The sequence below is a fragment of the Marmota monax genome, unplaced genomic scaffold (assembly GCF_021218885.2).
Source record: "Marmota monax isolate L192 unplaced genomic scaffold, Marmota_monax_Labrador192_F-V1.1 WCK01_AAM20220418_F8-fsc00228, whole genome shotgun sequence".
Classification (NCBI taxonomy): Eukaryota; Metazoa; Chordata; class Mammalia; order Rodentia; family Sciuridae; genus Marmota; species Marmota monax.
In genome coordinates this window covers 1139397-1162484 of record NW_026695240.1, presented here as the reverse complement: position 1 = coordinate 1162484, position 23088 = coordinate 1139397, and the positions used below count along the sequence as shown (strand labels likewise).

Here is a 23088-nt window from a genome sequence, read left to right as displayed (position 1 = left end):
GGGACTCAGCAGTACTCAGAAGCGGGTGCACAGGTAGAGGGACCTCCCCTCATACCAACCAGATCTCTCAAAAGCAAACTCACTCTGCAAAGCCAGAATTAATCCCTGCGGAGGGCAGAGGCCCAACATCCTAACCTCCCCCCACGAGGCCACATCTCTTAAAGGCCCCACCACCGCCCGCCATTGCCACACTGGGGACCAAGCTTACAGGACCTCAGTCTTTGGGGATCCACTCAATGCACAACAGAGAGGGGGCTCAAAGTGTAATGGTCCTTTACTTTTCACGTCCTGGTCCCCAGAGAATCTAGCACCAAGTGGCACTCATCAACCAGAAGAAATCGTGGCTGGGCCAGTCGCTGACATCCCAGCCCGTCATCAGCCACGGCTCAGAACCGGGGGCACAAGACTGAGCAGCTGTGGTGACAGTTGAGGGCCAGTGTGGACCAGTGCTCGAGCCCCCGGGCACCAGGCTGTCACAGAGCCGCTGCTGAGGTGGAGCTGCCGGGCAGAGGTGTCCAGTAGCCCAGCCTGCACACAGGAGCCTCTGCCCTGGAAGGGCAGGGGGGCACCTGGCCTGGCATAAGCCAGCCATGGCTGTGCCCTTCCTGACCTCGGGCCTTGGCCAGGAAGAACCCCGAGGGTCACGGAAACCTGATGCGCGACAGACGTGCAGAACCTCAGCAGGGCTGAGGCACACTCCTTACAAAGGAAGCCGAGCAGTGGCGGGGGCTGGGCCTCCTGCTCTTCCCAGGCCCCTGGGTAGAAGCTCATGGCCCCTCAGAGCCATCAAGCGACTTCTTAGAGGTGCAGCTTGGGTGACAGGTTGGCAGTGAGACTCTGTGAGGCAGACCGCACCTTGGCGTGGATCTGGGCTGGGCCTCCCCCAAGGCTTCCTGTGTGGACAGTGAACCCCACTGTGAGGTGTGGAGGGCAGAAACGGATCCGACCTCCCATGGTGCTGCTAAGGTGGGGATGTGAGGCGTCCCCCAAAAGCTCACGTGTGAGTCGATGCCAGAAGGTCCAGGGGAAATGATGGGGTCGTGGGAATCTTAGAATCATCAGTGAGGTGACCCCCTGATGGCATTCACTGGGGGGTAACTGGAGGCAGGGGCGTGGGTGGAGGAGGTGGGCATAGGGTGGAGGATCGGGGTCTGTACCTGCATCTGGAGAGTGGAGTCTCTGCTTCCTGATCACCACGTGAGCCGCTTCCCTCCACCACCATCTCTGCCACGATGTCCTGACGCACCTGAGCCCCCGGGATGGAGCCTGCTGTCCCTGGACTAAGAGCCCTGAAGCCCCGAGCCCTCAAATAAGCTCTTCCTCTTCCACAGTTGTGCTGGTTGGGTCTCTTAGTCACTGTGGTGTCTAGAGGTGGGCCCCAGGAAGGGACTGGGAGGAGACTCGGACCCAAGATTGGAACATGGTGATGGAACCCTCACGGTTTGGAAGAGGGACAGACGGTGGAGGACCCCAGGTGCAGGAGCACCTCCCGGCCATGTGCCAACTCAGGGCTTGGCCAACAAGAAGGCCGTCGGCAGAAGGAACCCTGGCACTTGGGAGCAGCGTCTGAACTTACTGTTCTTACAAAGGTGGCCTGGCCTCAGGTATTTCATTATAATAGCCAACACCAAGGAGTACACTGAGGGACGCCCATAGCTCTCAGAGGGACCCTCAGTCTCTCATTAGGGTCCCCAGAATATAGACAAATGAGCCTGGGAATCAAAGGGTGAATACCAGAGGGGCGTTGCTGATCAGAGCCCCCCCTGACACCTTAGGGATCCCCCAGAGGAGGCTCAGCGGCTGGGAGGCCGGGCCTCCCAGAGGAGTAGAATTTCTACCTAGAACCCGCCAAGTGTGCCAGTGGACACGAAGGTCAGCTGGTGGCCCGTCGCGATACTCTTCTGCCAAATGCCCAGCAAGGGAAGAGAGCAGCCAACATCTGTCAAGAACACCTGTCCCTGGTCACCAGGTGGAGTGGGGCTGTAGCACCAGAGCAGGGAAGGATATGTTCAGTGCCCGGTCATCGGCTGGGGACACATTGGTCGTGCGACTGACCATGTTCAGTGAAAGGTAGGGAAGATCATGGTGACCAGGGCTTGACCATTCACGTACAAGGGTCGGGGTCACCCAATCACAAGCCACCTGACCCGTGGAGGAAGGAAGGAGGGTGAAGGGAACGAGAATGTGCTGAGGAGGGGACTGTCCCACCATCCCCTCACACTTCACTTCAAAAACATCCTCAGCTGTAGCCGGACACTGTACGTTGGTTGCTGTTGATTTTTGTGTGACGCTGAGGGTCGAAGCCTGGCCTCCCACATTCCAGGCCAGCGCTCTCCCACTGAGCCCAGCCCCAGGCCTCCCCTCCATCCTGAGGGGCCAGGACCACCAGGACACACACACAATGACACACAATGACACACATGATACACAGTCACCAAGTGTTGGGACAGGCTGCACGAGGGCTCCCAGGAAGCCAACCAGCCCAGCCCTGGAACTTCTGACAAAGGGACATGCAGGGGTATTTAAGGCTTGCGGACTTTAACTAGGGACACTGTCTTGGTTGGGTGACGACGTTCCACCCAGGCACAGGGGCCCTTAAGACCAGAGGATGCTCTTCAGCCACAGGCTGAAGAGAGGAGGGGGAGAAAGGGGCAGAGATCCCAAGCCTGGAAGACGGGGCAGGGCTGTGCTCCCTGAGAGGCAGCGTCACTGGGGCAAGGACCAGGACCAGGCTGCCATCCTGCTGCAGGGCCACCAGAGGCCTCAGTCCTGAGCACCAGGGAGCAGCTTGTGGCCCCTGCCCGCGAATGGGAGGGCTCCCTGCAGGGTCCCAGGGCAGCCCAGGGGACACTCTGACTTCTGCCCAGGAAACCAGGACCCCACAGTCCGACCCCCCGGCTCCCACGGCAGACCCCAGACAGGTGACAAGGGGCTGTGGGGAGCTGCAGGTGGGTTAGACAGAGATGGCCACCAACAGGACACACAGGGTCACGGGCCTCACAGGAGAGCCTGGGACTCGCCGTTTATTTGCACAATGTTTACAAAAGTAGAAAAATAAACACTTCACTGGGTCTGAGAGTCACACAAATAAATAAGGCCACGTGGAGGGCTGGGGACAATAAATTAAGGAGTGTCATCGCTGCACAGATGAGACCTGAGATTCCTCGACGGCTCAGCAGGGTGTGGGTCAGACGCACAGGTGTCCACTGGCCACACACTTCAGGTCGCGCACCAGGAGGCGGAGGAGGTTGAAGGTGACGGAGGCCTCGAGGCAGACGGGGGACTCCTGTGGGGACGAGGGGCTCAGTGGCTGCCGTGGCCAGGGCCAGCTGCTCCAGCCCCGTCCTCTGACACCCACTCACCTTCTCGGGGGCCTGCTGCAGCCTCTGCAGCCAGTGGGACAGGCGGTGGCGGTGGCGACCCTGGGGCCTGGGGCCTGCTGTGGGCTGAGCCAGGGCCTGTGGGCAGAGGAGGGCGTGTGAAGTGGGCCTGGGCACAGGGGACGTGCGGGTGTCACAGCCATGACCCAGCCGCCCAGGACCCCAGGACTCACACAGGCCTGCAGCTGGGACTGGATGTGGCCCAGCGTGTGAAGGGGCTGGTCCAGGACGTCCCCCAGGGTCGCGTTGGCCATGGTCCCCAGGACCCGCAGCGTCAGGGCCAGCTCTGCCTGCAAGGCCACAGGGCGCTCCCACACCTGAGGGGGACAGAGACAGTGAGAGGTCTCCCTGAGAGAGCTGGGAGGGGACAGGGAGGGAGGGCAGGGAGAGGAGGGGGAGGGGCAGGGAGAGGGCACAGCAGAGCAGGCAGGACTGGGGAGGGACAGTGGGCAGGGAGGGAGAGGGACCGGAGAGAAGGACAGGGTCCCTGGGAGGCGCTGAGTGGGCCCCGGAGGCCAGGCTGGCCTGGCTCTGCCAGTCACCTGCAGCTGCCGCAGGTCCCAGGGCCTGGGCAAGAGCGGGGAGCGGCACTCGAGGTCCTTGAGCAAGAGGGACTCCTCCTGGGGAGCAAGGGCACAGGTTAGCCCACACTGGAGGGCGAAGGCTGGACCACGGCAGGGGCCTGGAGGGGCCAACGGTAGGAAGAGGGCAGGTTCCCTCAGGGGAAGGGCAGGCTCCCTGCGAGAGAGACCTCAGGTCGCCCAGAGCAGCCAGAGCACGAGGGAGCCCAGGGTGGACAGGGCAGAGGCCAGCCCTGCAGGGAGGCTGAGGGCCACCCACAGAGCTGCACGGGGAGGCCCAGGGAGGAGGCCGGGGCACAGGCAGGAGGGACAGGGACACTCACAAAGGCGTCTCTGGCCTTCCTGAAGGCCTGCAGCTCCCGTGGGGCCAGAGTCTTGAACTGGGCCATGTCACAGTCCCTGGCATCTGGGTGGGCGCTGAGGGGACTGGGCACAGGAACTGCCCGTGTCCTCGTCAGCACCGCAGACGTCAGCGTCAGGAGGAGCCAGCAGCCTGCAGCCGCGCCTGGACCACGGGAGGACAGGGTCAGGGGCTGGGGATGCGAGGACAGAGCGGGGAGTGGGGACGGTGACCCGGGCCACGCTGTGGGGCTCACCCAGCTTCATCCTCGGGTCTGGTGGCCGTCAGCGATGGGAACACAGGGTGCACCTGCGGCTGTGTCCAGGCTCTCTCCCGAGGTCCTTGGGTCTGGGTGCTGCAGTGTCCCCAGCTTCTGTCCCCGTGGTGCAGGGTGGACTGTCCCTGCAGCTCCATGGGGCAGCTTTTATCCCTGCTCAGGGCAGCCCCAGCTGATGTAGGAAAAGCGAAAATGCGCCCAGGCCTGCGCTGGCCACCAGGGGAGCCCAGGCTGGGGAAGCCCGGGGGCGGGGCCTCGCACAGGTGAGCAGCGGAAGCGAAAGGGAAAGGGACAGGGACTCAGCCTGGCCACGCAGGAGACTCCCAGGGAACCCTCAGCCCTGGGGCGGCCCCGGGTCACAGGAAGGGGTTCCGGTGGCTGCTGGGAGGGACCCAGGACTGGGGTGCACAGAGAGATGGGGACCAGCCTCGGGCAGGATGTCCCCTGCAGGGAGGAGATGGCAGGGCTCCCCAGGGAGCGGCTGCCCTGAGGACTGCAGCTTCCCACAGGGCGGGAGGGGGCAGAGTGGAGGCTGTAGGTGCGGAGGCTCAGGAAGGGAAGGTCCAGAGTGAGGAGGCCAGAGCGCCCCACCCCTCTCCACCTGCTGCCCAGAGCAGGCCAGGGACAGAGCCCTGGAAAGAACTCGAAACTGTCCTTCCTGAGCCCTGTTCCTTGCAGGGGCAATTGGCAACTGGGCAGCTGCCCTGTGCTGTGTCAAGTAACAGAAAACAAAACTGGAGAGGCAGGGGCACAGCAGGGCGTGCGCAGCAGGCAGGTCCTGAGGAGAGGCTCTGAGCACAGAGCCAGGGGAATGAGGGACGGAGCCCACTCAGGGAAGGAGAGCCACCCCTTGTGCTGAGCCCTGTCATGTCCAGCTCTGCTCAAGATGCTTCATCTCACCAGCACTGGACATGCACATTCGCACCCAGGGAGCACTGTGGCTTGCTTCCTTTTGCAGTAAGTAGTAAACTGCAGAATCTCAGAGAGGTTAAGAGACCTGCCTTAGGACACACAGCAAGGAAGCAGTGAGGTCAAGACTATGAGTGTTTCCTCTGAAATTTGGAGGCCAGTCCCAGTCTCTGTTGTGCTGGGGTCTCCTGGACCTAGAGCTCATGACTGTGAGAAAAGACAGTCCTCTGTGACACTTGCCTCCATCCCAAAACCTATGTCCCTCATTCACACTTCCAGGAAACGGATACACAGTCACACTCTCTGAGCTCTGATTCATACAACGGCTTCCAAATCAGAGCAGGACGTGCCCAATGCACCTCCCAGTTCAGTTTCCAGTACAGGAGCCTTAATCCTGCCTGGAGGAGACACTGTCCCCACTGCAAATTCTGCACATTGTCACAAATTGCAAATCCCTTGGCACCACACTGCTTTTGTCTGTGTGAGTGTGAGTGTGTAGTGTGAGTGTGAGTGTGTGGTGTGGGGATGGGACCCAGGGCCTTGCCTGTGCTGGTCACTGCTCTGCCACTGATCCACATGCCCTGTCCTCTGCTTGGACAGTCAGCCCAGGCAGTGACCTGCAATCGCTCTGGAGCTCAAGGCCCTTAAGAGCTGTGTGGCCTTGGGGAGGAGGCTGCAGGTGGCAGCCAGGAGGGCTAGTCCCCTGGTTCGGACAAAGAGCACTAATCCGAGTATTTCTGTACCTGTGCGCAGGCTCCTTTGATGGAGGTCATTTGGGAAGACCCCGAGGATGTCAGCAAGGACCTTACAAACACCACTTCCAGGTGTGCTGCTCCTTTGCAAGAGAAGCAGCCGCCCTCTCTGTGCAGATGGGGAGACTGAGCCTCCCACAGAACTCACTTTCCTGGAGTAGCTCTAATTGAATGGCAGGGTCAGAATTGACACTCTTGTCCCCTGATTCTGGGCATTCAGTCCTTCTTGCTGTCGAGGGCGAGTCCAAATGAAAACACAGAACAGAAAAGATGGAAGGCAACACTGTGTATGAACTGTAATAAATTAACAACAGGGGTCAGGAGCGCTAACAGGGACTTCACAGTACAAGGAACACACATGTAACAGAGTCCAGGGAAGACACTAATCCAGGACCAGGTGCCCTTCACTCCCTTCAGGAATGGGGGCCCTTTGGATGTCGGTCAGAGACTCAGAGATTCAGACTCTCAAGGCGGCTTCCAGGGTCCCAATCAAGGGACACGATTCCTGAAGTGGGTTGAGGTTCCTGGCAACCTCAGTGTTGAAGGCAGCGAGGGTCGTGCCCAAGTTCAAGGCTCTTCCGCTTTACTAGCCACTGGAATAACTGGAGGTCATTCATCCACGATAAAGCCCCGCATCCTGGGGACCCACAACTTCTCTCAGGGAAGAGCGGGTGCCAGTGGGTCCTGGTGGGGCCAGTGTCTGGAGCCTCAGCGTCCATTGGCCGAGAGACATGCCCGGTCTAGGGCCCAGCATCCAGTGGCTCCAGGTTCGGGATCCCCGCGAAGCCCAGCAGGTCAGACACAGGGTCCCCAGTGCGCCACCAGCCTGAGGTCCCGCGTGAGCAGGCGCAGCAGGTTGAAGATGACAGAGGCTTCATGGCAGCGAGGCGAGTCCTGGAAGCCAGCAGGAGTCAGGACTGTCCTTCCCCAGGACCTCCTGGACAGGGCCCCGTGGCCCCCAGGCTCCTGGTTATCTTTCCACCCGCTGCTGTCCCCTCGGTGGGAGCCCTGCACTGCCCGCTGCACTCACAGCTCTGCGGGGTTTGTGACGCCTCCGCGGTGGCCTGGGGGACCTCCTCCTGGAGCCCTGCGGGATCAGCTGGAGCTGCAGGGGAGACGCGGGTCAGTGGGGCAGCCGCCGGCCCCAGCGTCCCTCCTAACCAGACCCAGACCCAGATTTCTTGGGCACCACGAGGACGAGAATCGCTGTCACTCACGCAGGTCTCCAGGTTGCGTCCCGCCGCCGCCAGCAGCTGCAGGGTCTGATCGGTGCCAGGGAGCATCTCCGGGTGTCGCAGGCCCCTCAGCACCTCCTGGGCGTCCGCGATGCTGCGGGCCACGTGGCGCAGCCCAGCACAGGACTGTGGAGACCCGATGGCAGTTAGAGTCGCCGCGCCAGCGCCCCGCGCCCCCTCCCAGGCACCTGGCCTCACCGAGGGCCGCGGATGGTCCCTCCGGGGGCGGAAGGAGCAGTTGCGTGGCCTCCAGCTCAGGGTCTCTTCCTCCTGCGGGACAAGCGTCAGGTGAGGCTGACACCTAATCGCGGAGCCCGCGAGGATGTGGGGACGCGGCGCGGGTCTGGCCAGGTGGCTCCCCCGTGGTCCCCTGGGCGCAGCAGCTCTGCGACGCGGGGTCGGGGCTGAGATGTGCCCCACGCTCCCCGGGCCCCGCCTGGCGCCGCCACCGGGACCCCCCGCCGCCCAGCGCGACACGCCCCTCCGCTGGCGCCCAGCCAGGGTGGTGCTGGAGCTCGGGCTCTGGGGAGCGTCCTGCTCAGAATCCTGCAGCACAGTCCCAGAGGCGAGGCTCAGCGCTGGTCGCAGGGGCGCTGGGGACAAGGATGGGCGCGCGCTGGCCGCTGGTGGGCTCAGGGCTGGGCGCAGGGCTGGAGGGCGGTCCCCACTCACATAGCTGTCCCTCAGCGCCTTGACTGCCGCCAGCGCCCTCGGGTCCAGCGAGCGGTAGTGTGACAGCAGGCAGCGCCTAGGCACTGTCCCCCTGGAGTCCGAGGCCACACCCAGTGTCCACAGGACCCACAGCCACAAGGCCACCCAAAAAGCTCTGCTCCTGGGCCTCATCTCTGCTCCTGCAGGAGGCGAGGACGTCAGGGAGACCCAAGGATGAGCCTTCCAGGGCAGCCCCCTGCCTCTGGTTGAGTGGAGGGGTCCTCAGAGAGCATGCGCTGTAGGCATGCAGAGGACAGACCGCGTGGAACCCGAGGCCCTCTGTCCTCTCACCTCTGGCCCCTCCCTCTTCACCTCTGATGTGCACTCGATGCCTGGAGGTGCCCCTCTCTGTCTCCTGTGTGGTGTGCAGAGTGGTGTCCACCTTCCGCAGTGGCCTCAGGGCCATCCATGGTGACTTTTATGTGAGTGGATGAGAAGCCCTTCCCCGGCAGGCTTCCCCGTCCAGGGTACCCTTTTCAAAACGTCATCGCTGGCCCCAGGCCGCGTGGGATCCCTGCCTGGCTCAGAGGACTTTACCCTACAATGGTCTGGTGCCAGTCTTGGCTCAACTCTTGCTCCAGGGCAATTGGCCTGGACTCCTTTCCAAACACAGGTTTGTCTTTTTGCACCGCCTGCTTCTCCTCCTGCACTCCAAGAGCCACTGAAAGCCCAGTGCCTCCCCTGTGCAATGCGAGTGCTCCACCCCTGAGCCCCAACCCCAGCCCACATGGTAGTTTTTGCAGAAGCTGTCAAACTGCTTTCCAGAGTGGCTGTGCCATTTTGCAGTCTAACTAGCAATGCGAGAGTGATCCAGTTTCTCTGAGTCCTCACCAGCACTGGGTCTTATGGCAGATTTCTCTTTTAGCTGTTTCGGTAGGTATGGAATGGGATCTCATTGTGGTTTTTAACCCATTAAGTGCCACGTTTTTGTTTCTGAGAATATTTCAATGAAATTGATGCATATGCATTAAAATAGGTTACAAATAATCATCTAGAGCTTATATACCCTTTGTGTATATATTCATCTGTATATAAATATAGAAAACAGATATATGATGTCAAATGTTCTAACCATTCGCCTATTACCTTACTCAAAATAGTAGACCTCAAAAACATAACAATTATTTTAAATTTTCAGAATTGGTATACTCACTGCTCACAATTTATGGGTATTCTACTTCGGGGATGATGGGACAGGACAAGCACTTGCCTAGCTTTCTCCAGCCCCGGGTTCCATTCCCAGCACCAGAATCAAAGAAAGAAGAAAGAAACAACAATAGTATTAGAATCTGTTAATATCGACAATTAAAGTCATTGAAAGAAGACACATATTTTTTCAGCACATTACAGCGGTATCACACACCTTTGAAATATCACTTATAGTTATTACCACCTCCAATGTATAGTAGTTATTAGACGAGTTGCTGTATCTTGCTCCTTAACACATCGATGAAGAGACACTTATATTACTGTATCACAAAACTCTTTTTCTGGTTTGGTAATTTTGTTTCGGTATAATTAGCCTCCTTCATAGTCTTGTGTGTTCAATATGATGCATTTAAAACTACAATTATAGAGCCAGGCACGGTTGCACACACCTGTAATCCCAGCGGCTCAGGAGGCTGAGGCAGGAGGATCTTGAGTTCAAAGCCAGCCTCATCAATGTCAAGGACCTAAGCAACTCAGTGACACCCTGTCTCTAAATAAAATACAAAATTGGGTGGGGATGTGGCTTAGTGGTCCAGTGCCCCTGAGTTCAATCCCTGGTAGGAAAAAAGAAACTCCAAAAACCCACAATTTTAAACCAATATGTAATTGTAGCAAGGCTGTAGGATACAAGATTAATACATAAATGTCAATCACTTTCTTGTTTAATTACAATGCACAATTTGAATTTGCAATTAAAAGCACTGTTTATAGGGCTGAGGATATAACTCAATGGTAAACCCCATACTTAGCACATACAAGGTTTATATCCAGTCCCCACAAAAAAACCATCATTTACGTTAGCACCCCCCCAAAATGAAATACTTACGGACAAATCTAACACAACAGGGATAAGATCTGTATTAGCAAAACTACAAAACCCTAATGAAAGAAATTACATATATCTAAAACTTGAGAGATCTTCCATGTTCATGGATAGGGAGAGTCAATATTGTGAGAAGTCAGTTCTTCCCAACTTCTTTTTTACACAGTCTGTGCCATGCAACCCAAACCCCGGCTTGCCGGGGTGCTCAAAGCCCTGGGCTTATCCCCAGCACTGAAAAAAAAAATCAAAGCATGTTATTTGAGGATACTGATAAATCAACAGTTTGTAAGGAGATTCAAAAGACCCAGAAGAGCAACACAATAGTAAGGGAGACAAGCAAAGTGGGGGGATTGGCATGATCTAATCTGAAGACTTCTTTCAAAACTATGACGGTCAGCACAGGGGGGTGTTGGCCAAATGATAGGTGGATAGATCAGTGGAGCCCAGGAACAGAACAACACAAATGTGGTCCACCGAGTTGTGAGAAAGGAGAAAAAAAATCAAAAAAATGGAGAAATGATAGGTTTTTATTATTTTCAACAAATGGTGCTGAAACATTTGAACATCACATGCAAAAAAATAATAAATAAATCTAGATACAGACCCCACACCTTTCACCAAAATGGACTCAACATGTAGCATAAACCTAAATGTACAACACAAAACCAGAACATCCCTAGAAGACAACATCTAGGTGACCTTGGGCTTGTTGATGACTTTTTGGATACAATACGAAAGGCATAATCAAAACAACTAAAACTAAAGCTAAAACTAAAAATTGGGAATCGTGGCTCTGAGAAAGATACTGTTAAGATAATGGGGGGAAACATGGTCCCTTCTCCCAACCCCACTGAAAACCAAGGCTTTAATCAAACAATGGGGGAAACTTCAATGCCAACCAGTAGGAGGCTGGTTAGTCAATGATCCTGTTGGGACAGAAGCTGGGAAAGGCTGGTCTCCCCAAGGCCACTCTCCCTGCTCCTTCCTCCTGCTCTGGATGGAGGAGGCTGGCCTTTGGCCCCTAAGAGATCTTTAGCAGTAAAACCAGGGAGAGGGACAGGAGGGCAGGGTGTTTGCTCCTCCCGCTTCCTCCCTGTGGCTCGACCCAAGCTGATCTGTTCCTTGACCCATCTGTGGGACCCTCCTTCCCAGGACCAGCAACCAGATCCTCCTCTTGCTCCTTCCTTTAGGGCAAGGGGTGCCCGCCCAGGCCCCTGCAGGCCCTAGGAAATTGCACTGTCCCTTGTCACTCTCCTTCAGGACACAATCCTTTCGTAAATGCTCCTGGTGTCAACCTCGCCTCAAATTATCCTAAATTGATTGGGCCAGCTGTTGCCTGCTGACCTTAACTGATAACGCTGTAATTAAAGACGTGGGAAGATGCAAACAGAGATCAGGAAGACACCTGAACAGCAGCTACCAAATGGAGGAAAGCTGATTCCAGGTGGAGTGCAATTGCTCACAGAAAGGCAAAGAACAGGAGAAATACTTACAAATTGTTAAAAATAGGTCTACCTCTAGGAAGTGGGACTCAAGGCTTCCTCCAACTGTCCAAGTGGTGTTTTTATATTAATGTTTATAAGAAAGTGTCACCTCAATAATCAGAAAGGGTACACACAACTAACATTTTAGAAAGTTGTTATCTGGAAAACTGATGCAGAGGTGGGGTGAAGGGTGGGGACATCATAGGTGAGATCTTTATTTTTTCTTTTGTGATTTTCTGTTCTCAGGCCTTATTCTATGAACATGACTGGGTACCGTCATCAAAGATGGAGACCAACTTTATTCAAAACTGAAACACACAGATTGACTGAGACAGACCCAGAGACGCTGAGCTGAACGTTGGTTGGAAAAGGAATAAGAAGAGGGATGGATCCCAAAAAGGAGAGAGAGAAGGAGGGAGGGAGGGAGGGAGGGAGGGAGGAAGGAAGGAAGGAAGGAAGGAATCGAGAGAAGAGACTGGTGAAATGAAGACAGATAGCAAAGTAGACCCTGAAAAGCTTTAAGGCGGCCATGGCATTACGGGACAAGCCTTAAAGCCACATAGTGTGTCCTTAAAACCCCGAGATGACCTGGATTCGAGTAAGCTTAACACACAGCCTGGGGCGCTGTGGTTGCTTGCTCGGGGTCTGTTATGAAGGTAGAAGAAGGATAAGGACAAAGAGAAAGGACAGAGGGAGAGCAGAGATTGAACTTGGTGGCCAGGGAGGGCCGGAAGCCACCTCTGGCTCAGGACCATTTATTGGGTAACCCTGGCTGGGATCCTGGGGGACTGGAGCCAGCACTGACGTTTAGAAAGGATCCCCAGGTCGGGGAAGCCCGGCTAAGAGCTCTCCCTCATAAAAGCCACCGCCATGGCCGGAGCAGGGAGCAGTGTGGAAGGTGGACAGCTCTCAGCTCCCCACACAGAGGACGGTGGACGGTGGGTCCCGCAGCAGCCCAAGGCAGGGGAGGGAGACACGGGTGAGGAGTGAAGGGAGAGAGGGCAGCGGTGGAGACCATCGAGGTCAAAGTGGTCTGTCCCTGCATGGGATCAGCCACGCTCTCTGAGGATGAGACCCCTCCACTGGAACCACAGGCAGGGGGCTGCCCTGGAAGGCTCATCCTTGGGTCTCCCTGACGACCTCGCCTCCTGCAGGACCAGAGATGAGGCCCAGGAGCGCAGCTTTTTGGGTGGCCTTGTGGCTGTGGGTCCTGTGGACACTGGGTGTGGCCTCGGACTCCAGGGGGACAGTGCCCAGGCGCTGCCTGCTGTCACACTACCGCTTTCTGGACCCGAAGGCGCTGGCGGCAGTCAAGGCGCTGAGGGACAGCTACGTGAGTGGGGACCGCCCTCCAGCCCTGCGCCCAGCCCTGAGCCCACCAGCGGCCAGCGCGCACCCATCCATGTCCCCAGCGCCCCTGCGACCAGCGCTGAGCCGCGCCTCTGGGACTGTGCTGCAGGATTCTGAGCAGGACGCTCCCCAGAGCCCGAGCTCCAGCACCACCCTGGCTGGGCGCCAGCGGAGGGGCGCGTCGCGCTGGGCGGCGGGGGGTCCCGGTGGCGGCGCCAGGCGGGGCCCGGGGAGCGTGGGGCACATCTCAGCCCCGACCCCGCGTCGCAGAGCTGCTGCGCCCAGGGGACCACGGGGGAGCCACCTGGCCAGACCCGCGCCGCGTCCCCACATCCTCGCGGGCTCCGCGATTAGGTGCCAGCCTCACCTGACGCTTGTCCCGCAGGAGGAAGAGACCCTGAGCTGGAGGCCACGCAACTGCTCCTTCCGCCCCCGGAGGGACCATCCGCGGCCCTCGGTGAGGCCAGGTGCCTGGGAGGGGGCGCGGGGCGCTGGCGCGGCGACTCTAACTGCCATCGGGTCTCCACAGTCCTGTGCTGGGCTGCGCCACGTGGCCCGCAGCATCGCGGACGCCCAGGAGGTGCTGAGGGGCCTGCGACACCCGGAGATGCTCCCTGGCACCCATCAGACCCTGCAGCTGCTGGCGGCGGCGGGACGCGACCTGGAGACCTGCGTGAGTGACAGCGCGGATCTCAGCCTGCTTATGCCATGGAGCCCCACGGGTTTGCAGAGCTTTTCTGCTCCTTGGGACACCAGTCCCGATTCTCCTCCTCATGACGCCCACCAAATCAGGGCTGGGTCGGCAGCAGGGAGGGTCACTGGCTGGTTAGGAGGATCTTTGTGGCCGGTGTCTGCCCCACTGACCCCAGTCGCTCCTGCAGCTCCAGCTGATCCCGCAGGGCTCCAGGAGGAGGTCCCCCAGGCCACCGCGGAGGCGTCACAAACCCCGCAGAGCTGTGAGTGCAGCGGGCAGTGCAGGGCTCCCACCGAGGGGACAGCAGCGGGTGGAAAGATAACCAGGAGCCTGGGGGCCACGGGGCCCTGTCCAGGAGGTCCTGGGGAAGGACAGTCCTGACTCCTGCTGGCTTCCAGGACTCGCCTCGCTGCCATGAAGCCTCTGTCATCTTCAACCTGCTGCGCCTGCTCACGCGGGACCTCAGGCTGGTGGCGCACTGGGGACCCTGTGTCTGACCTGCTGGGCTTCGCGGGGATCCCGAACCTGGAGCCACTGGATGCTGGGCCCTAGACCGGGCATGTCTCTCGGCCAATGGACGCTGAGGCTCCAGACACTGGCCCCACCAGGACCCACTGGCACCCGCTCTTCCCTGAGAGAAGTTGTGGGTCCCCAGGATGCGGGGCTTTATCGTGGATGAATGACCTCCAGTTATTCCAGTGGCTAGTAAAGCGGAAGAGCCTTGAACTTGGGCACGACCCTCGCTGCCTTCAACACTGAGGTTGCCAGGAACCTCAACCCACTTCAGGAATCGTGTCCCTTGATTGGGACCCTGGAAGCCGCCTTGAGAGTCTGAATCTCTGAGTCTCTGACCGACATCCAAAGGGCCCCCATTCCTGAAGGGAGTGAAGGGCACCTGGTCCTGGATTAGTGTCTTCCCTGGACTCTGTTACATGTGTGTTCCTTGTACTGTGAAGTCCCTGTTAGCGCTCCTGACCCCTGTTGTTAATTTATTACAGTTCATACACAGTGTTGCCTTCCATCTTTTCTGTTCTGTGTTTTCATTTGGACTCGCCCTCGACAGCAAGAAGGACTGATGCCCAGAATCGGGGGACAAGAGTGTCAATTCTGACCCTGCCATTCAATTAGAGCTACTCCAGGAAAGTGAGTTCTGTGGGAGGCTCAGTCTCCCCATCTGCACAGAGAGGGCGGCTGCTTCTCTTGCAAAGGAGCAGCACACCTGGAAGTGGTGTTTGTAAGGTCCTTGCTGACATCCTCGGGGTCTTCCCAAATGACCTCCATCAAAGGAGCCTGCGCACAGGTACAGAAATACTCGGATTAGTGCTCTTTGTCCGAACCAGGGGACTAGCCCTCCTGGCTGCCACCTGCAGCCTCCTCCCCAAGGCCACACAGCTCTTAAGGGCCTTGAGCTCCAGAGCGATTGCAGGTCACTGCCTGGGCTGACTGTCCAAGCAGAGGACAGGGCATGTGGATCAGTGGCAGAGCAGTGACCAGCACAGGCAAGGCCCTGGGTCCCATCCCCACACAACACACTCACACTCACACTACACACTCACACTCACACAGACAAAAGCAGTGTAGTGCCAAGGGATTTGCAATTTGTGACAATGTGCAGAATTTGCAGTGGGGACAGTGTCTCCTCCAGGCAGGATTAAGGCTCCTGTACTGGAAACTGAACTGGGAGGTGCATTGGGCACATCCTGCTCTGATTTGGAAGCCGTTGTATGAATCAGAGCTCAGAGAGTGTGACTGTGTATCCGTTTCCTGGAAGTGTGAATGAGGGACATAGGTTTTGGGATGGAGGCAAGTGTCACAGAGGACTGTCTTTTCTCACAGTCATGAGCTCTAGGTCCAGGAGACCCCAGCACAACAGAGACTGGGACTGGCCTCCAAATTTCAGAGGAAACACTCATAGTCTTGACCTCACTGCTTCCTTGCTGTGTGTCCTAAGGCAGGTCTCTTAACCTCTCTGAGATTCTGCAGTTTGCTACTTACTGCAAAAGGAGGCAAGCCACAGTGCTCCCTGGGTGCGAATGTGCATGTCCAGTGCTGGTGAGATGAAGCATCTTGAGCAGAGCTGGACATGACAGGGCTCAGCACAAGGGGTGGCTCTCCTTCCCTGAGTGGGCTCCGTCCCTCATTCCCCTGGCTCTGTGCTCAGAGCCTCTCCTCAGGACCTGCCTGCTGCGCACGCCCTGCTGTGCCCCTGCCTCTCCAGTTTTGTTTTCTGTTACTTGACACAGCACAGGGCAGCTGCCCAGTTGCCAATTGCCCCTGCAAGGAACAGGGCTCAGGAAGGACAGTTTCGAGTTCTTTCCAGGGCTCTGTCCCTGGCCTGCTCTGGGCAGCAGGTGGAGAGGGGTGGGGCGCTCTGGCCTCCTCACTCTGGACCTTCCCTTCCTGACCCTCTGGCCCACAGCCTCCGCCCTGGGCCTCCCCCTCTGGGAATTGCAGTCCTCAGGGCAGCCGCTCCCTGGGGTGCCCTGCCATCTCCTCCTTGCAGGGGACATCCTGCCCGAGGCTGGTCCCCATCTCTCTGTGCACCCCAGTCCTGGGTCCCTCCCAGCAGCCACCGGAACCCCTTCCTGTGACCCGGGGCCGCCCCAGGGCTGAGGGTTCCCTGGGAGTCGCGTGCCGTGGCCAGGCTGAGTCCCTGTCCCTTTCCCTTTCGCTTCCGCTGCTCACCTGTGCGAGGCCCCGCCCCCGGGCTTCCCCAGCCTGGGCTCCCCTGGTGGCCAGCGCAGGCCTGGGCGCATTTTCGCTTTTCCTACATCAGCTGGGGCTGCCCTGAGCAGGGATAAAAGCTGCCCCATGGAGCTGCAGGGACAGTCCACCCTGCACCACGGGGACAGAAGCTGGGGACACTGCAGCACCCAGACCCAAGGACCTCGGGAGAGAGCCTGGACACAGCCGCAGGTGCACCCTGTGTTCCCATCGCTGACGGCCACCAGACCCGAGGATGAAGCTGGGTGAGCCCCACAGCGTGGCCCGGGTCACCGTCCCCACTCCCCGCTCTGTCCTCGCATCCCCAGCCCCTGACCCTGTCCTCCCGTGGTCCAGGCGCGGCTGCAGGCTGCTGGCTCCTCCTGACGCTGACGTCTGCGGTGCTGACGAGGACACGGGCAGTTCCTGTGCCCAGTCCCCTCAGCGCCCACCCAGATGCCAGGGACTGTGACATGGCCCAGTTCAAGACTCTGGCCCCACGGGAGCTGCAGGCCTTCAGGAAGGCCAGAGACGCCTTTGTGAGTGTCCCTGTCCCTCCTGCCTGTGCCCTGGCCTCCTCCCTGGGCCTCCCCGTGCAGCTCTGTGGGTGGCCCTCAGCCTCCCTGCAGGGCTGGCCTCTGCCCTGTCCACCCTGGGCTCCCTCGCGCTCTGGCTGCTCTGGGCGACCTGAGGTCTCTCTCGCAGGGAGCCTGCCCTTCCCCTGAGGGAACCTGCCCTCTTCCTACCGTTGGCCCCTCCAGGCCCCTGCCGTGGTCCAGCCTTCGCCCTCCAGTGTGGGCTAACCTGTGCCCTTGCTCCCCAGGAGGAGTCCCTCTTGCTCAAGGACCTCGAGTGCCGCTCCCCGCTCTTGCCCAGGCCCTGGGACCTGCGGCAGCTGCAGGTGAGCTGGCAGAGCCAGGCCAGCCTGGCCTCCGGGGCCCACTCAGCGCCTCCCAGGGACCCTGTCCTTCTCTCCGGTCCCTCTCCCTCCCTGCCCACTGTCCCTCCCCAGTCCTGCCTGCCTGCTCTGCTGTGCCCTCCCCCTGCCCCTCCCCCTCCCCTCCCTGCCCTCCCTCCCTGTCCCTCCCAGCTCTCTCAGGGAGACCTCTCACTGTCTCTGTCCCCCTCAGGTGTGGGAGCGCCCTGTGGCCTTGCAGGCAGAGCTGGCCCTGACGCTGCGGGTCCTGGGGACCATGGCCAACGCGACCCTGGGGGACGTCCTGGACCAGCCCCTTCACACGCTGGGCCACATCCAGTCCCAGCTGCAGGCCTGTGTGAGTCCTGGGGTCCTGGGCGGCTGGGTCATGGCTGTGACACCCGCACGTCCCCTGTGCCCAGGCCCACTTCACACGCCCTCCTCTGCCCACAGGCCCTGGCTCAGCCCACAGCAGGCCCCAGGCCCCAGGGTCGCCACCGCCACCGCCTGTCCCACTGGCTGCAGAGGCTGCAGCAGGCCCCCGAGAAGGTGAGTGGGTGTCAGAGGACGGGGCTGGAGCAGCTGGCCCTGGCCACGGCAGCCACTGAGCCCCTCGTCCCCACAGGAGTCCCCCGCCTGCCTCGAGGCCTCTGTCACCTTCAACCTCCTCCGCCTCCTGGTGCGCGACCTGAAGTGTGTGGCCAGTGGACACCTGTGCGTCTGACCCACACCCTGCTGAGCCGTCGAGGAATCTCAGGTCTCATCTGTCAGCGACGACACTCCTTAATTTATTGTCCCCAGCCCTCCACGTGGCCTTATTTATTTTTGTGACTCTCAGACCCAGTGAAGTGTTTATTTTTCTACTTTTGTAAACATTGTACAAATAAACGGCGAGTCCCAGGCTCTCCTGTGAGGCCCGTGACCCTGTGTGTCCTGTTGGTGGCCATCTCTGTCTCCCCCACCTGCAGCTCCCCACAGCCCCTTGTCACCTGTCTGAGGTCTGCCGTGGGAGCCGGGGGGTCGGACTGTGGGGTCCTGGTTTCCTGGGCAGAAGTCAGAGTGTCCCCTGGGCTGCCTTGGGACCCTGCAGGGAGCCCTCCCATTCGAGGGCAGGGGCCACAAGCTGCTCCCTGGTGCTCAGGACTGAGGCCTCTGCTGGCCCTGCAGCGGGATGGCAGCCTGGTCCTGATCCAGTGACTCTGCCCCTCAGGGAGCACAGCCCTGCCCCGTCTTCCAGGCTTGGGATCTCCGCCCCTTTCTCCCCCTCCTCTCTTCAGCCTGTGGCTGAAGAGCATCCTCTGGTCTTAAGGGCCCCTGTGCCTGGGTGGGACGCCGTCACCCAACCAAGACAGTGTCCCTAGTTAAAGTCCGCAAGCCTTAAATACCCCTGCATGTCCCTTTGTCAGAAGTTCCAGGGCTGGGCTGGTTGGCTTCCTGGGAGCCCTCGTGCAGCCTGTCCCAACACTTGGTGACTGTGTGTCATGTGTGTCATTGTGTGTCATTGTGTGTGTGTCCTGGTGGTCCTGGCCCCTCAGGATGGAGGGGAGGCCTGGGGCTGGGCTCAGTGGGAGAGCGCTGGCCTGGAATGTGGGAGGCCAGGCTTCGACCCTCAGCGTCACACAAAAATCAACAGCAACCAACGTACAGTGTCCGGCTACAGCTGAGGATGTTTTTGAAGTGAAGTGTGAGGGGATGGTGGGACAGTCCCCTCCTCAGCACATTCTCGTTCCCTTCACCCTCCTTCCTTCCTCCACGGGTCAGGTGGCTTGTGATTGGGTGACCCCAACCCTTGTACATGAATGGTCAAGCCCTGGTCACCATGATCTTCCCTACCTTTTCACTGAACATGGTCAGTTGCACGACCAATGTGTCCCCAGCCGATGACCGGGCACTGAACATATCCTTCCCTGCTCTGGTGCTACAGCCCCACTCCACCTGGTGACCAGGGACAGGTGTTCTTGACAGATGTTGGCTGCTCTCTTCCCTTGCTGGGCATTTGGCAGAAGAGTATCGCGACGGGCCACCAGCTGACCTTCGTGTCCACTGGCACACTTGGCGGGTTCTAGGTAGAAATTCTACTCCTCTGGGAGGGCCGGCCTCTCCAGCCGCTGAGCCTCCTCTGGGGGATCCCTAAGGTGTCAGGGGGGGCTATGATCAGCAACGCCCCTCTGGTATTCACCCTTTGATTCCCAGGCTCATTTGTCTATATTCTGGGGACCCTAATGAGAGACTGAGGGTCCCTCTGAGAGCTATGGGCGTCCCTCGGTGTACTCCTTGGTGTTGGCTATTATAATGAAATACCCGAGGCCAGGCCACCTTTGTAAGAACAGTAAGTTCAGACGCTGCTCCCAAGTGCCAGGGTTCCTTCTGCCGACGGCCTTCTTGTTGGCCAAGCCCTGAGTTGGCACATGGCCGGGAGGTGCTCCTGCACCTGGGGTCCTCCACCATCTGTCCCTCTTCCAAACCGTGAGGGTTCCATCACCATGTTCCAATCTTGGGTCCGAGTCTCCTCCCAGTCCCTTCCTGGGGCCCACCTCTAGACACCACAGTGACTAAGAGACCCAACCAGCACAACTGTGGAAGAGGAAGAGCTTATTTGAGGGCTCGGGGCTTCAGGGCTCTTAGTCCAGGGACAGCAGGCTCCATCCCGGGGGCTCAGGTGCGTCAGGACATCGTGGCAGAGAGGGTGGTGGAGGGAAGAGGCTCACGTGGTGATCAGGAAGCAGAGACTCCACTCTCCAGATGCAGGTACAGACCCCGATCCTCCACCCTATGCCCACCTCCTCCACCCACGCCCCTGCCTCCAGTTACCCCCCAGTGAATGCCATCAGGGGGTCACCGCACTGATGATTCTAAGATTCCCACGACCCCATCATTTCCCCTGGACCTTCTGGCATCGACTCACACGTGAGCTTTTGGGGGACGCCTCACATCCCCACCTTAGCAGCACCATGGGAGGTCGGATCCGTTTCTGCCCTCCACACCTCACAGTGGGGTTCACTGTCCACACAGGAAGCCTTGGGGGAGGCCCAGCCCAGATCCACGCCAAGGTGCGGTCTGCCTCACAGAGTCTCACTGCCAACCTGTCACCCAAGCTGCACCTCTAAGAAGTCGCTTGATGGCTCTGAGGGGCCATGAGCTTCTACCCAGGGGCCTGGGAAGAGCAGGAGGCCCAGCCCCCGCCACTGCTCGGCTTCCTTTGTAAGGAGTGTGCCTCAGCCCTGCTGAGGTTCTGCACGTCTGTCGCGCATCAGGTTTCCGTGACCCTCGGGGTTCTTCCTGGCCAAGGCCCGAGGTCAGGAAGGGCACAGCCATGGCTGGCTTATGCCAGGCTAGGTGCCCACCTGCCCTTCCAGGGCAGAGGCTCCTGTGTGCAGGCTGGGCTACTGGACACCTCTGCCCGGCAGGCTCCACCTCAGCAGCGGCTCTGTGACAGCCTGGTGCCCGGGGGCTCGAGCACTGGTCCACACTGGCCCTCAACTGTCACCACAGCTGCTCAGTCTTGTGCCCCCGGTTCTGAGCCGTGGCTGATGACGGGCTGGGATGTCAGCGACTGGCCCAGCCACGATTTCTTCTGGTTGATGAGTGCCACTTGGTGCTAGATTCTCTGGGGACCAGGACGTGAAAAGAAAAGGACCGTTACACTTTGAGCCCCCTCTCTGTTGTGCATTGAGTGAATCCCCAAAGACTGAGGTCCTGGAAGCTTGGTCCCCAGTGTGGCAATGGCGGGCGGTGGTGTGGCCTTTAAGAGATGTGGCCTCGTGGGGGGAGGTTAGGATGTTGGGCCTCTGCCCTCCGAAGGGATTAATTCTGGCTTTGCAGAGTGAGTTTGCTTTTGAGAGATCTGGTTGGTGTGAGGGGAGGTCCCTCTACCTGTGCACCCGCTTCTGAGTACTGCTGAGTCCCTTTCCATGTCGTCCCTACGTTGTGATATATGGCAGGGCCCTCCCCCGAGGCCAAATGGATGGAGCAGCTCCATCTTGGGCTTTCGGTCTCTAAAACTATGAGTGAAATGATCCATTTTGGCTTATAAAGCACTCAACCTAAGGCATTTTGCTATAGCAACAGAGAGCTACAAGGCTCTTTCAGCCCATCCATATGCCTTGGTCCCAGGTGTCCTCACCAGCATCACCTCAGCTTTTATCTCTCAGGCTGCTGACCAAGTGCCAGGGCGGTACCACTGCTCCTGTGTCCAGATCTGGTCACCTCGGGCTACTTCCCATTTCTCATGTGGACTATTTCCTTTGCCACCTGGACCTGTGCCCTTGGGAATCTTGCCTCCCTCCGGTGTGTCCGGCCCCTGGATTCAGCTGTGAACTCCTGTCCTTTCTCCTTAGCCCCCTGGGAGCCAGTCCACCCATGGACCATGCACTGGTCTTTCATTCTCCACCATTGGTCCTGAGGGTCCCTGCCGTGGGGCCACGGGACTGAGCAGAACAGGTGCTGATTGGACATTGTGCCCGTCAGGGAAGCAGGACCCCTGTTCCAGAAGCCTCAGTGTCCCCTGGTCCTGCCTGGCCCGGATCCTGCACCCATCAGTTCCATTTTGGAATCGATTGCTGTTTGGTGTCCCTGATCTGATTTGATGGGTCACTCTGTGTGTTGTGGCCCTGTAGTTCCTCTCCTCTGTGACCCGATAACGGGCTGGATGCTGCTTTGGGACCCTCTGTCCTTTTCTGTCGATGCCTTGACCTTGCTCCAGTCCCTGGGGGCTGCGCTGGGACTCGCCCGTGGGGGCCCCGTGAACTCTGTGCAGGGCGCTTTCTCACCACACACCTCTGACCGGAGGGTCTGTTGGGCCATCAGCCGGCCCTGGGTCCTGGGCTTCCTGTCCAGCACGACATCGCCCCACATTAATGCCCGGGAATCATGCTTGAGCAACATGTCACTTTGACAACGTGCCTAGCAACCCTGTGGCTCTTCCTGAGTGACAGGAGGTGGGAGGCACTGGCTTTATTTGGAGGGGTCTGACAGCCCGGAACCTGGATTCCTAGAAACTTCACACCTGAGACCAGAGCTGGGCCTTCCTGGGGTCATCTACTCCCCCGGGAGGTCGTTCTTCCAATGTCCTCGTCACATCTTCCCTTTTCCTCTGGCGCAGGGATGGTCTGGGGGAGGGCGGCGTGGCCCCCACTCAGCTGATACTGATTACAGCAGGGCAGCAGGCTGCAGGCCCCGGCCAGGCTCCCCCTGGGCTCTGGACATCCTCTGTCAGTGGGAACTCCTCGGCCTCCTTTCCAGTGGGGACCGGGGACTGCATTCACCCGCTCAGTGGCCACATAACCAAAGTTTAGGACCCGTGTCCTCCTTGTAGCCAGGATTCCACGTCCAGCCCAGCAGCTGCAGGATGACCTCTCCTGGGGGAGACTGCAGAGGCCCCTGTCATCTGTCAAGGTCCATCTGGGTTTGATGGGGACAAGGGGTGAATTAAATGGGGGTTCGAGGTGGACCCAAATTCCTGCAGCCTTCCACATTTGAGGATGGCCCTGGTGTCTGCCGTTACTTCTGGACACTATGACTGTGTTTTCCGTCATGGCCAGGATGGGAGGGGACCAGGACAGAGGTTCTATTTGATCTTCTCTCATCACCATAGATCTCTGGGCCCCCCATGGTCAGGACTCCATATAACCCCTTCCCCAGGTGTCCCCATGCTAACAGGAGGCTCAGTGTGGCCCCAGCTTCCATAGTCACCCAGATCCTGTGTCCCAGGATTCTGTTCAGGGC

At 58.9% G+C, this 23088-nt stretch overlaps 4 protein-coding genes across 4 annotated transcripts; 2 read left to right on the top strand and 2 right to left on the bottom strand.

Moving 5' to 3' along the window:
* Nucleotides 1-3187: 3187 nt before the first annotated feature.
* On the bottom strand, nucleotides 3188-4567 carry LOC124089862 (interferon lambda-3-like). The gene is made up of 6 exons (XM_046440094.1): nucleotides 4558-4567; nucleotides 4285-4466; nucleotides 3923-4000; nucleotides 3554-3697; nucleotides 3363-3458; nucleotides 3188-3286 (listed from the first exon to the last, which is right to left on the bottom strand). The coding sequence occupies exons 1-6, from the start codon at nucleotides 4565-4567 to the stop codon at nucleotides 3188-3190; spliced, it is 609 nt and encodes a 202-aa protein (XP_046296050.1).
* Nucleotides 4568-7034: 2467 nt separating this feature from the next.
* Nucleotides 7035-8591, bottom strand: LOC124089861 (interferon lambda-4-like). Its single transcript, XM_046440093.1, has 6 exons — nucleotides 8477-8591; nucleotides 8147-8325; nucleotides 7673-7744; nucleotides 7457-7600; nucleotides 7270-7344; nucleotides 7035-7133 (listed from the first exon to the last, which is right to left on the bottom strand). Exons 1-6 carry the CDS (start codon nucleotides 8589-8591, stop codon nucleotides 7035-7037), a joined length of 684 nt encoding a protein of 227 aa, XP_046296049.1.
* A 3980-nt stretch (nucleotides 8592-12571) lies between these two features.
* Nucleotides 12572-14242, top strand: LOC124089860 (interferon lambda-4-like). Its single transcript, XM_046440092.1, has 6 exons — nucleotides 12572-12680; nucleotides 12856-13034; nucleotides 13437-13508; nucleotides 13581-13724; nucleotides 13933-14007; nucleotides 14144-14242. Exons 1-6 carry the CDS (start codon nucleotides 12572-12574, stop codon nucleotides 14240-14242), a joined length of 678 nt encoding a protein of 225 aa, XP_046296048.1.
* Nucleotides 14243-16704: 2462 nt separating this feature from the next.
* Nucleotides 16705-18088, top strand: LOC124089859 (interferon lambda-3-like). Its single transcript, XM_046440091.1, has 6 exons — nucleotides 16705-16714; nucleotides 16806-16987; nucleotides 17272-17349; nucleotides 17579-17722; nucleotides 17818-17913; nucleotides 17990-18088. The coding sequence occupies exons 1-6, from the start codon at nucleotides 16705-16707 to the stop codon at nucleotides 18086-18088; spliced, it is 609 nt and encodes a 202-aa protein (XP_046296047.1).
* Nucleotides 18089-23088: the final 5000 nt, after the last annotated feature.